A 12,874-nucleotide genomic window follows, 5' to 3' on the forward strand; every position below is an offset into this window, starting at 1 on the left:
CGGCGGGTGGAAAGAAAGATGCGTCCGGCCTACCACTCGGCGATCCGTTGCCTTCGTTTTTGCTTTAGCCCGCAAGAGAATCGATGACGCCACGGCTGAGATTCGCTGCGAACCACGCCAACGCCACGCGGTGTTGGTCAATACGCAGAAACCTCACTACCAGGGCCTACACACACAGCACCTAGACCGTGCACTGAGCGAGAAATGGTCCATTGCTTCCGCGCGTCATCTACGGGTGCGCTAGTACAGAAGATTCGGACTTTCGGAGGCAACTGCCATCCAACAATTCCCCCAGCAACGCTACGCCCACTGACGTGTGAACCCAGCCATAGCCTGGGACCACGCGTCATACATGCCATACGAGCCGTCTCGTCCCCGCCGCGTGTGAGCAAACCGACCTGCGTCACGCGCGCGTTCTGGAAGGACCTGCAACGCGCCAAGCGACTCACTGACAAACGGCCCCACTTGTACCTGGGCCTACCAGTCATGCAACAGGTCGAGTCCGCGTCCAAGAAATGTCCGCATCCTCCTCCTCCGTTCCCCTTCTGGTATATATAACGACGAGCAAGAGCCTTGAGCCATCAAACAAAAAAATCTCAAATTCTCAAAGTCGTCGATCCAGCGGTAGCAGCGCACATACCGATCGATCTAGGAGAGGGAGAGAACCAACCAATTTCATCGCCGATCAAACAAGGAAAAAAGATCCCGGCCATGGCGACGCGGTCGCTGGAGCTGACGCTGATCTCGGGCAAGGACCTCAAGGACGTGAACCTGATGTCCAGGATGGAGGTCTACGCCGTGGTGTCGCTCTCCGGCGACCCCCGGTCGCGGCAGCGGGTCCAGGCCGACCGCACCGGCGGCCGCAACCCGACCTGGAACGCCACGCTCCGCTTCGCCGTCCCAGCCACTGGCGCCGGCTCCCTCCACGTCCTCCTCCGCGCCGAGCGCGCCCTCGGCGACCGCGATGTCGGCGAGGTCCACATCCCGCTGTCCGAGCTCCTCTCCGGCGCCCCCGACGGCCCTGTCCCCGCCAAGTTCGTCGCCTACCAGGTGCGCAAGATCTCCTCCGGCAAGCCCCAGGGAGTCCTCAACCTCTCGTACAAGCTCGGCGAGGTCGCCAACGGCTACGCCCCCGCTTCCGCCGCCCAGTCCGCCTACGCCCATCCTCCACCGACCGCCGCGTACCCGCCTCCTTCAGGCAAGGCTGACGCCTACGCGCCTCCCGCCGCGTACCCGCCTCCTTCGGGCAAGGCCGACGCGTACGCGCCCCCTGCCACCGCATACCCGCCGGCAGCCAAGGCCGACGCGTACCCACCTCCATACGGCGCCTACCCGCCCGCCGGCGGCAAGGCCGACGCTGCTTACCCGCCCTCATCCGGCTACCCACCCGCGGCAGGCAAGCCAGCCAAGGGGGGCGAACCGGTGACGGCCTACCCTTCGGCCGGTCCCAGCACGGCGGCGCCCTACGCTGCTCCTCCGCCGCAGTACGGCGGCTACGGGTACCCGCCGCAGCAGGCCGCCGGGTACGGCTACCCGCCCCCGCAGCAGGCCGGGTACGGGTACGGCTACCCGCCGCCGCAGGCCGCCGGGTACGGGTACCAGCAGCAGGCCGTGAGGCCGCAGAAGAAGAAGAACAACTTCGGGATGGGGCTCGGGGCCGGGCTGCTCGGAGGCGCCGTCGGGGGCCTCCTGATCGGCGACATGATCTCGGACTCGTCGGCGTACGACGCCGGCTACGACGCCGGGTTCGACGACGGCGGCGGCTTCGATTTCTAGCGCGCTCCGGTGGCATGGGTGGTGACGCCACGCCGCGCATCAGAGACGGAGAGGTTCCCGTTTTGGATTTGCCTTTTGTGATTTGTTTCCTTCTGTACGCAATCTATGTAATTGTCGGAACGAAATCAATCAAGATTATGCATACATATATGGTATTGATGCTGAAAGCGTGACATTATACTGTATGAATTGCACGCAGTTTTCTTCTCTTCAGATCTGTGCCAACTTTCGGAATTTTATCAATCTGGCGATCGTTTAACCAGGCATCTCTTACTGAGGGACAGTGTTTGCATGAACTTGAAACGCGTAATTTTGGTGGCGGCGCTTGATAGCTATCGGAGTTTAAAGTCGAGCTGGGCTCTACTCCCATTGGCAAAATTTAAAAGAGTCGAGCTGGGCTCTACTCCCATTGGCAAAATTTAAAAGTACTTCACTTCAGCAAGCAATCGTCCGCCGCTGCCGCTGGTGTAGAGAGAGCATCAGCAGACTACATAATATTCCTCGCCTCCTTGGGGGGCTCCATGGCCACGAGAAAAAGGATCGATGCTTGCTGATTGCAAGTTGCTATCGTAGTGGACGTAATCACCTAACATTTGACTGGTTGCCTTCTACTGTTTACGGACGGAATCTATACTTAAATTTAATGTGGGCATCTAGTGCTACTTTACAAAATTAAGGCATGTAAGTTAATGTTTAAAAATAAAAAAATAGATCTGTAGTCTAGGAACAGGTTGTGATGCTGCGGTATTCGTTTACAACCGCTTCGGTTGCTTTTGTAATCTACAGGGAAAAAAACAGAGTCAAACAACAGGCACAGTCTGCAGCAAGAATGGCTAAGCACAAGCCGAGCGGGAACTCTGAACGAACATTTATCCATCCTATACCCTCTGTTTAGGACAGAATACGCACCAAGTCGAAAACGAAGAATATAAAACATGCCTAGATTTATAATATGAACGAACTTGAAATATTGCAAGCAACAATTTCAGCGGCATGATACCCCAAGGATTCAGCTCAATTCCAAATCCAATGTAACCACAGAGTATGCTTTGCTTTTCTATCTTCTACTTCAACCATATGTGCATACATGCTGACGTGTTGGCGCAATTGCAACCACAGAGTTGCAGGAAACTCATTTGTCAATATGCCTGCCTCCCCGCCACCAGCTCTGACGCCACCTCCGTGGTCGGCCAAACGATTGGGGTGGTATCAATGCGACAATGCCGCTGAAATTCTTGCTTGCAATGTTTTCAATGTATTCAAATTATCGGGGTATCATGGCGCTGAACTAGTTTGTATAATGCCGCTGAAATCCTATACCCTCTGTTTTTTAATTTCATGACAAATTCGAGCAACACACAAATCCTCATAGTCATGTTTGTGCCCACTATAACAACAATAACAAAGAGAGGAGCTTTCAAACATTAATACCCTGTTTGATGTAGATATTGGAGCACAAAATTAGGATAAATAGCTTTCCTAAATTATGTTGTTTGTTTGCACGTGGAATTCATATTTGGAATCAGAGGTCCAATTCCCTGTAATTAGACCATAACTAGAAACTTATTCTCCCAATACAAAGCCCTATCCCTCGATTTTGCATGGAATTATACCGCACAATTTAAAACTCCAATTTATTGACATCCAAACAATAAAGTTAAAATTACATCTTATTTAAATACCATGTCTGATTTAGTATTCAACCTAATTCAATTCCATGTCCTTCAATATCAACAACCCAATTCAATTCCACGTCCTTCAATATCGACGACATATACTTGGTCAGATATTTTTGTCGACATTGTTGTGCGTTTCATCACAGAGGGATACTTGGTCGTCTTTCCTCTCTAGCGGATGCTTTCTCGTCGTAGTCATGTCAAATTTCTCGGTGGATGCTTTACCGTCGACATTTTTTTTTGATATTTTTTATGACAAATGCTTTGCTACTAGTGTCGTCGGAAGTTTGCATTTGGGGGGCATTTGGTTTGCAATAGATTTTGAGAAACCTAGATACTACACAAAATTTCATACAAATCCTATTATCAATTTATGGAGAGATTGCGAGATTCTATAACAGATCTAGTACCAAAAAATAAGAGGTGTTTGACTAATTATTACTACATCCGTACTAAATTATAATTTGTTTGACTTTTTTACCACGTTTGATTGTCTCGTCCTATTCATTTTTTTTTGCGAAAAAATAAAAAAATTTCAAAGCCATATTTTAAATATATTATATGCTAATCAAATATTACAAAAAATTATGATTTTTCACTAAGACAAGACAATCAAACTTGAGGAAAAATAGTCAAATAAATTATAAATTAGTACGGGGAGAGTAGATTTTAGAACGAGATTCTAAAAATGAGGCAACAAACAAACATGGCCTCTTGTATTCTCCGTATGGATGTTCTATTGTGGTGTGGAGTCCAAAGGTCCTTGTGCCTTTTCTCTTATTTTTTTTTGCTGTTTAATGTATTTTTTAGAACTGCTGTGGTAAGTTTATAATTTCTTGCAAATATTTGTATATTTTAAAACCATACTCATTTTGAATGAAAAACGTGTCCCTCTTGATAGCTATGAAAAAATTGCCCAAAAAGATCAGAATTCAGAAGCGAGCGTGTAGAACATCCCTGAATCAGAAAATGTTTACGCCCACACAATCTGAGCCGGTCACGGCAACCCGTACGCCACGAAAGGTAGGCGCTGCCTTCCCCGCTTTGCATCCCCGAGCCGAGGACGACCAATGGCAACACCGTGAATAACCACGATCTCCAGCCCCATTTACCCTACCCCACCCTGACCTTTATCACTACATCCCGCACCGCCCCCCAGCAGCCCCGTAACACGGCGCAACCCTACGTCCCTACCTACCTTACCGTTCTGCCCTCGTCTCGCCCATGGAGCCGCCCGCCTCCTCGCCGGCACCGCCAAACCCTAACCCAGTCCCCGACGATCGGCCGCTGCAGCAGCAGGTGGAAGAGGCGCGGGCGCCGGAGCCGGAGCCGGAGCGGGAGACGTCGCCGACGTCCCTGACCACCTCAATCGATCCCACCCCTTCCGGCGGCGAGGAGAGCGAGAGCGATGACTCCTCGTCAGTCTCGTCGGCGCCCTCCTCCGCCTCCGCTCCCGCGGCCGCTGCGCCCTTCCCCACGGCCAAGGACCTCCTCCACATCTCCTTCAACCAGGACTACGGCTGCTTCGCGGCGGGCACCAAGTCGGGCTTCCGCATCTACAACTGCGACCCCTTCCGCGAGATCTTCCGCCGGGACCTCGCCGCCGATGGCGGCGGCGCCGGGGGAGGGGGTATCGGCGTCGTCGAGATGTTGTTCCGCTGCAACATACTCGCGCTCGTCGGCGGCGGCGATAACCCCCACTACCCGCCCAACAAGGTGATGATCTGGGACGACCACCAGAGCCGGTGCATTGGGGAGCTCTCCTTCCGCTCCCCCGTCCGAGGCGTCCGCCTCCGGCGCGACCGCATCATCGTGGTGCTCGAGAACAAAATCTTCGTCTACAACTTTGCGGACCTTAAGCTCGTGCACCAGATCGAGACGGCGCCCAACCCCAAGGGCCTCTGCGCTGTGTCGCAGCAGCCCGGGTCAATCGTGCTTGTTTGCCCCGGTGCCCAGAAGGGGCAGGTTAGGGTGGAACACTATGGGGCAAGGAAGACCAAGTTTATCAATGCACACACTTCCCGCGTCTCGTGCTTCGCGCTGTCGCAGGACGGGAGGCTCATTGCAACTGCTAGCACCAAGGGAACACTTGTTAGAATCTACAATGCAGCTGAAGGCAATCTCTTGCAGGAAGTAAGCTTTCTTTCTCGCACTCGTAGTTATATCGGATGTATCAATGTATGCAAGTTCTGTTGAATGATGTTGCAGCTGATAAAAACTGATTTTGTCAAGTAAATTAGGGGAAAACATGTCCTTGAGCAACTTCTGAATGAGAGTTTGAAAAAGCCGTGTATGCCGCAATTCAATTGTTATGTTTTCATGAGGATTGTATAGTGCCAGACTGGCAGATCAAACGATTGCTTTCTTGTTGATCATTGAGTAGTAGCTGCAGTGTGCTATGTTAGTTTGAAAACCTCTGAGCAGCTGCTGGATAGGAAACTATAATAGTTCTGTGCGACCACATGTTCTGATTTGTTAGCATCATATAACACCAGCGCATATGGTTTCTTTTTGAAGTAGTGTGATTAAATACCAACTTTCTGCTTCTAGTATAAGTGTATTTATATGTTCACTTTAGGCCTTTTGGCTAGCTCAGAAATCTGTGGGGTATTAGAGGCTGTCTGGTATAGATTCTTAGACAGCTTCAGGAGCTGTTTCAGCGTTTTTTTACATTGGCAGCCCCCCCCCCCCCCACCCACACACACACACTGTTTATGCCCTGGTACGAGCAGGCGAGGCCACTCCGGCGCGATGTTCAGGTGGAGAGCAGGCCACGCGGGCACGATGGCATGGAGGCCCTCGGCGCGTCTGTGGAGGAGGGGCATCTGCGATCGTCAGAGCGCGTGTGCGCCGGCGAGGAGATCTCCGATGCAGCTAGGGATGAGAAAGGGTAGTGACAGTTGGCAGAGCTTCTTGCTGTGGCGGCGGAGAGAGAGTGGATAAGAAACGAAGAAAGACTTGCTTGTTTGTGGTTGAGAGGAGAGAGAAACCAGGGATAAGAAGATAAGAAATAAAAATAAAGGAAGATGAGGTGTGCAGGGCAAGCGCAAGGCTGTGTCAGTAGCATGGTGAGGATGAGGTGTTTCTTGTTGAAGAGAACTGTATCATTGCATCTGGGGCTGTTTCACTATGGGTTGAACTATTTTAGAAAAAAAATGCATGTAAGTTCTTGGATGGCTACTGCAGAACTGTCAACTGTCTCATCCTTAACCCTCATGAGGGGCGTCCTTAGTGATACTTACAATAAAGGAGTGACCTGACTTCTACCTGTTTATGTAATATACCTAGATTTGAACAAAAGCTATAAACTTTTACTGTGAGGTGCTTCCGAGTTCTGATTCTGACTGATCTGGATCAAGTTTATTGCTTATGGATCTCTATGCGAGTATGCATATCTACTACCAACCTTTGTTTCTCATTGATATATTTGTTCTTTTAGGTTTGTTTCCCTCCCCAAGCTTTTGACAAGTGTATTATGTGGCAGTCTTGACATTGCAGTACCTTACTTTTTACTGAGGATATGGTTACTAACTGTGTCTGCTTTCTTGTGTTGTAGGTAAGGAGAGGTGCTGATAGAGCAGAAATATATAGCTTGGCTTTCTCGAATAATTTGCAGTATTTGGCTGTGTCCAGTGATAAAGGAACAATACATGTCTTCAATCTAAAGATAAATGTGGGATCGACTGCAAATGATAAACCTATACCTGCTCCAGATCCTGAAGTTTCGCATATAAGCCCCCCTCTTTCGTTCATTAAGGGTAAGTTCCTTATCTATCCATTCTAACGACATGAGTCACAGAGTCAGGATACCAATGTCTGGGAGAAGTCCCCTTTTTGGTTTACTGTGAATGATTTTTTATAGGTTTGAAAAGTTCTGTTTCAAAATGTACAAACTTATTATTAGCTGTGGTTTGTCTTAAATGGTTCTCCTAGATTTACGCATTGTACTTTGGGAGTTAGTTTGTTGGACAATAAACCTTAGAAGTTTCAGTATATGTTGCATTTCTCATATTAATAAATTTTAAATCGTTACAAGGATACAATGCGTTTTCCTTGATCTCTTATTTAGATTTGTTTTTGCCCTTTATATTTTAGTATCATCGGTATACTCCTGTTTTTTTTTCGAAAAAAATCCATGTAGTTCGACAACATGTAAATTGTATATTTTGAATGTATTTCACATAGTGAATCTAAAAACCAAGGTTATTAAAATGATGAAACGTTGAAACGCTCATGGGTGAAGTTTTGATTTTAAACATTTAAACAAAGTTTAAACGTAGTTTTAAACAACGTAGGAAAATACCAATATATCATAATTTCAGACAATAACATGAAGTTAAATACCAAAACGTGGCTTACCAAAACTTCACCCATGAGACGGATTGGACCCAAAAGTAACTAACATATTGAGCCCAAAAGTAGCTAATGATCTAAAAACGCATGAAACACTTTGTTTTATAGTTTAGAACGCAAAAACGCCAAAATGTGGTTTTAACCTCTAATTAGTGTTTTGTAGTTTAAACGTGGTTTAAACGTAGTTTTGATAACACTGCTAAAAACGTAAGGGGATGTTTGGTTCCCCTGAATAAAATTTAGTTCGTATCACATCGGATCGAATGTTTGAATACCAAATACAAGTATCAAACATAGTATAATTATAAAACTAATTACATAGATGAAGACTAAACGACAGGACAAATTTATTAAGACTAAGCAATCCATGATTAGTGAATGTTTACTGTAGCATCACATGTGCGGATTATGAACTAATTAGGCTTAATAGACTCGTCTTACCGTTCAGTTCTTATCTTTCAGTTCTTATCTGTGTAATTAGTTTTATAATTAGACTATATTTAATACTTCTAACTAGTATTCAAACATGACAGGACTAAAATTTAATCCCTTGGATTCAAACAGGAAATCTTTTGTTGTTAACAAATTTATTTTCTTGATTGATGGTTAAATATAGAAACATTTGACTTGGCCAAATCTAATGCGACATGCAAAACAATAGAGGGTTTAGGGTCTTGCTGGAAGCTTAGAATCAAACATTGAGTAGTGACTATTCAATTTTGGTCTCTGTTTTAGTATATATTATATATATGGTAGTTACACCGGGATGAGACCATCTAAAATTGGGAGTGGTTCCCTGATGTTTCCGATTGCCTTTAAAAAAACAGGCTCATTTTATTTTCCATCAATGGCAGGTGTGTTGCCGAAATATTTCCACTCTGAGTGGTCAGTAGCTCAGTTCAGGCTCCATGAGGGGGAGCAGTACATTGTTGCATTTGGACATGAGAAGAATACCGTGTCAGTTGTTGGTATGGATGGAAGGTGAGAACATGGAATCGAACATTGATTTTCATCAACAGATATAAACACAATAGTTGAAGATATATGTTTGAATCTAAATATTTCTTCTTCCCCCAATGGTTTTGCAGCTTCTACAGATGTCAATTTGACCCAGTTAATGGAGGAGAAATGCTGCAGCTGGAGTGCTACAGTTTTCTAAAACCGTCAGATCAACCGTAGCGACACACAATTATCATCTATCAATTGATGCCCTCCTCCCCGTACCAAGAACTGTACAGTATCTTTGTGCGCCCTCGTTGGCCGGAGGTCTAAGCTAAATATGATAATATTTTCTTTGTGTATATATATTTCTTGTTGGCTCTGGGTGATGTATGTTCTGTCTGTGGAAGGGCTAAAACACCCATCTGCAGATGGACGTTATAGAACGTGTCGTTATTATTTATGAATGGATTGAATAAAATAGCCTAACAATGTTTCTCCAATGTTATTTTTGCCCTGTTTGGATCTCATCTGGTGAATAAATTAGCTGTCTGCTCGTACGGCAACTACCATGCTCTTTGATTGCGTTGTCTATCGGGTCAGGATGTCACGAGCACAATGACACAAGGTTAGGTTTTACAGTGTGCAATATTCTACACAAACATACAAGGTTATAAGCCTCAAGTGAGGAGCCGAAGGCTAAGACGATTGCTAGTTTGCTAGTAGCTTAAAAGAGTCTCTTGTCTGGTGGTTAATTGTGTGAAAGTGAAAATGAATGCTGTTCTACTCCTACCACCTCCTTTTAAACTCTAAAAGGATGTTAGTGTTACATTCATACTCTTAAAAAGGTGTTAATGTATGCCCTCAAGTGTTCTGCAGGCTATGCCTTCGCTCGCCTTGTAATGTCGCCCATCTACTAATTTTACTATACAGATATCAGTTGAGAACTTCCGTTGAATGAAAGGTATCAGCTGAGAACTAAACATCCAAATGATCATCATCCGAATTACACGAGGATCAGATGAATCAGTCTGCATGTCCACATGCTGAACATATCTACAGTAATGCTACATTGCTACCCAATGACCTGTGATTGGTCTTATGGAGAAGAAAAGAGAAGAGAAGGAAGAAGAAGAACCGTACAGCAGGAAAATCTCTCTACTAGAGGTAGCTCAGCTCAGCACGTCAGCAACGATTAGCAAAAGAGATGTTCAAGTGTAATTCTACCTCCCTGCAAAAAAGCCGCTTTTAGTTGGCATCATCACCAAAATGAAATCTCAGCTCTACTCATGGTGAGCTCTGGAAGGAAGACGACGACGAGTGTCGACGACTAGGACTAGCACTGCTGAACCATCGACCGTCAGCTCCATGCGCTTGCTGGTTTCTCTTTCACAACCATCGTTCTCTGTATGGCGGTTGCTTACTGAACCAGCGCGGGTATGAAGATCTCCCTCCGCACTTCTCCCGCAGTTGACGACTCCACGGGGACACTTCCCTCTCCTGCCTCCTGCAAGCACCTTCACCTCGCTCTCATGGCCTCAGAGCCTATGCATCAGTGCGTCGAATTCCAGTTCCAGTAGATGTTTGCTGAGCGGATCTTTGTTCCTTCTCCAGTCACTGATCCCGTTTGATCCCGTTTGTGTGTGCCCCGTTTCAGGTTGTGGTGCTGAGAGTGTCCATTCACTGCCAAGGATGCAAGAAGAAGGTGAAGAAAGTGATCCAGAGCATCAGTGGTACGCTCTGAATTGCGAACTTTATTGGAACAGGTCTTTCAGTTTACCAGCACGTAGCTTCGCATTGTCAAAGGCCCGGCCTGCACAAGTTCGTGACGCTTCAAAAAATTTATCGGTGAAGATTAAATTTGCATCAGTGTCCAGTCTATCACAATTTTATCGGTGAGTACATGCGAAGCTACGTGCATCCTTGGCATCACAACCTGAAGCAGGGCTTACTTCTTTTTTAATATACTCTACTGTCGGTTCCATTTCTGTTAATCTTGAGACACAATGGTCGGAATACATTATTTTCAATTGAAAAGCAAATTAACAGAAGCCGTCTTCATAAAACGATCGTCTTTGCGCTAATCCGTTTGGCAGAGACTCAAGCTGTCTCTAGCAAATATATAGATCATCTGTCAGTGGTTGACATGCTGCTTGCTGCCCACCTCTAAAAATGGATTTTGACCACCTGTGCTAATGAACGAAACTGGATTCTGTCTTTAAAGAAAGAAAGAAAGAAAGAAAGAAACCCCTGAGACTGAAACGCCGCTGCAGCAGCCTGCAGATCTGCTGCTGGGCAGATGAGACACACAAACTAGCAAAGGCTAGCCGTCTGTGGAGATAGCAGGTGAGCTGGAGCATACATCCAAGTAAGATATTGTAGGAAACGGGACGTTGGCACGTGCTCTCGGCCCCCGACGTGCCAGAAACAGCCGGCGCAGCTGTGTGGCCTCATGTGCGGCGGCGCGCGCGCGGACAAGGCGCCTCCCCGTATATTAAATGCCGCGCAGCAGGCGTCCCATGTTGCCATGTCGTCGTCACGGATCGAGATCATGATCCAGCGAGCGAGCGAGCCAGCACTTCACTTCCATTAGCAGTTAGTCTCGGGCTCGTTGGCCGTCTTTGCTGGGGCAGCTACCTAGCAGACGCATGGCACACGTCGACCGGCCACGGAGCCGCGCCGTGCTCGCGGTCGCCGTCGCCGTCGCCGCCGCGGCGCTCCTCCTTTTTGCCGCAGCGGGCGTCCCGCGTGCGGCCGGCCAGACGACGACGACAGCGGTGGTGGATCTGGACAGCTGGGCCGATCGCGGCGCGGCGTGCACGGGCGCGGTGGAGGCGTGCGGCGGCATCGGCGCGACGGCCAGGAGGGAGCTGGGTTCCGGCGGGTACATCAGCTACGACGCCATGAGCCGCGGGCGCGTGCCGTGCTCGTACCGCGGCGCGTCCTACTACAACTGCCGGCCGGGCGCGCCGGCCAACCCTTACTCCCGCGGCTGCTCCGCCATCACCCGCTGCAGAGGCTAGGGCAGCGAGCGATGACCATCCCCCTCCCCCTCCCCCCGGCCACGCATATGATCTGCTCTGGTGGTTTTGTGTTCTGTAGTTAGCTGGGCTTTTGAGAGGTTGGTTGTTGATCAGCTGACATAGAGCAAGCTGCATCTTGCTCTATGATTTTGTAATTGGCATTGGAAAAAGGGAACATGTGTGGATCAAGAACTCCTGGTCCATTATTATATTCGTGTGCATTGTCTTTCATGCTAATCGGTCTGCGAACGAAATTGTGAAATCTGTAAATGAGGAAAATGGAGTGGAAAATTGTTGCAGTAGGATGGTAAGTAAGAAGAGAGATTCGATTCATTCAGATGGAGCCTGAGGTGAGTGGTCCTGAACTCCTGATATTGTCCGGTTTTATTTTTCTGGAATCCAATCAGTTAGCGCCTTTTTCCCGGTTCAGATCAGTCATCGGAGAGTGGAGACCGGAGACAGGAGGTGTTCGATTTTTTAGTGACTAATTTTTAGTTCCACCATTTTATTCGATTTTAGTCTTTAATTTACCAAATAGTGAAACTAAAATCTTTAGAGTCTAGAATAGTCAGGTCAGGTTTCGTTTTGGGCCTCTAATCAGGTGGGGTCTTCGTTGCGTGTTGGGCTGAAAAAGGCGCCAAACCAAAGCCGTTCCTTCGCTTTGTACTAAACCAGCCCAACCCACGTGCAGTTGAAATAGCCTTTTTCAGCCCAGCTCATGTGTTCCACATATGGGCTCAGATCATAGTCGTGGACGTGGGTTGGGCCACTGGCGATGCCACGCTGTTGTTGCTGTTGTTTTGAATAGGAAAAGGGATGCCAGGGTGGCACTTTGTTGTCCGCTAAACGCGGCAGCTAATCACAATTCACAAGCCTATAAAAAGCTTCTTCGCTCGAGATTCTCTAGTCAAGCCGAACAAGATCCAAAACTCATGGCCTGTACAGTACTGTATATAATAGTGTATGTAGACGTATACGTATCTGCCTTGCATGTTAGTGCTACTCTTCTACCGACAGTGCGTGAAGCTCGTGCACCATTATTCCTTGTGTAGACCAAGCGTGAACTACGGCACCATGCATTCAGTAACAATTTAATAAAGAAGCAGC

At 47.6% G+C, this 12,874-nt stretch overlaps 3 protein-coding genes across 3 annotated transcripts; all 3 read left to right on the forward strand.

Annotated features, from left to right (window-relative positions):
- The first annotated feature begins 584 nt into the window (after nt 1-584).
- Nucleotides 585-1,888, forward strand: LOC100283162 (src2-like protein). The gene has a single exon (NM_001156064.2). The coding sequence runs from the start codon at nt 712-714 to the stop codon at nt 1,774-1,776; it is 1,065 nt and encodes a 354-aa protein (NP_001149536.2). The 5' UTR covers nt 585-711; the 3' UTR covers nt 1,777-1,888.
- A 2,765-nt stretch (nt 1,889-4,653) lies between these two features.
- On the forward strand, nt 4,654-9,233 carry LOC103636317 (autophagy-related protein 18a-like). The gene is made up of 4 exons (NM_001370908.1): nt 4,654-5,585; nt 7,009-7,210; nt 8,660-8,786; nt 8,894-9,233. Exons 1-4 carry the CDS (start codon nt 4,677-4,679, stop codon nt 8,982-8,984), a joined length of 1,329 nt encoding a protein of 442 aa, NP_001357837.1. The 5' UTR covers nt 4,654-4,676; the 3' UTR covers nt 8,985-9,233.
- A 2,099-nt stretch (nt 9,234-11,332) lies between these two features.
- On the forward strand, nt 11,333-11,976 carry LOC101027108 (RALFL33). Its single transcript, NM_001158535.2, has one exon. It carries the CDS (start codon nt 11,393-11,395, stop codon nt 11,765-11,767), a length of 375 nt encoding a protein of 124 aa, NP_001152007.2. The 5' UTR covers nt 11,333-11,392; the 3' UTR covers nt 11,768-11,976.
- The last annotated feature ends 898 nt before the right edge of the window (nt 11,977-12,874 follow it).

This window comes from Zea mays, chromosome 8 (genome assembly GCF_902167145.1).
Source record: "Zea mays cultivar B73 chromosome 8, Zm-B73-REFERENCE-NAM-5.0, whole genome shotgun sequence".
Lineage (NCBI taxonomy): Eukaryota > Viridiplantae > Streptophyta > Magnoliopsida > Poales > Poaceae > Zea > Zea mays.

Coding starts and splice junctions, on each gene's coding strand:
- LOC100283162 (NM_001156064.2), top strand. CDS start 712: ATGGCGACGCGGTCGCTGGAGCTGACGCTGATCTCGGGCAAGGACCTC.
- LOC103636317 (NM_001370908.1), top strand. CDS start 4,677: ATGGAGCCGCCCGCCTCCTCGCCGGCACCGCCAAACCCTAACCCAGTC. Junction 5,586..7,008: donor AAGGCAATCTCTTGCAGGAA/GTAAGCTTTCTT, acceptor CTTGTGTTGTAG/GTAAGGAGAGGTGCTGATAG. Junction 8,787..8,893: donor GTTGTTGGTATGGATGGAAG/GTGAGAACATGG, acceptor ATGGTTTTGCAG/CTTCTACAGATGTCAATTTG.
- LOC101027108 (NM_001158535.2), top strand. CDS start 11,393: ATGGCACACGTCGACCGGCCACGGAGCCGCGCCGTGCTCGCGGTCGCC.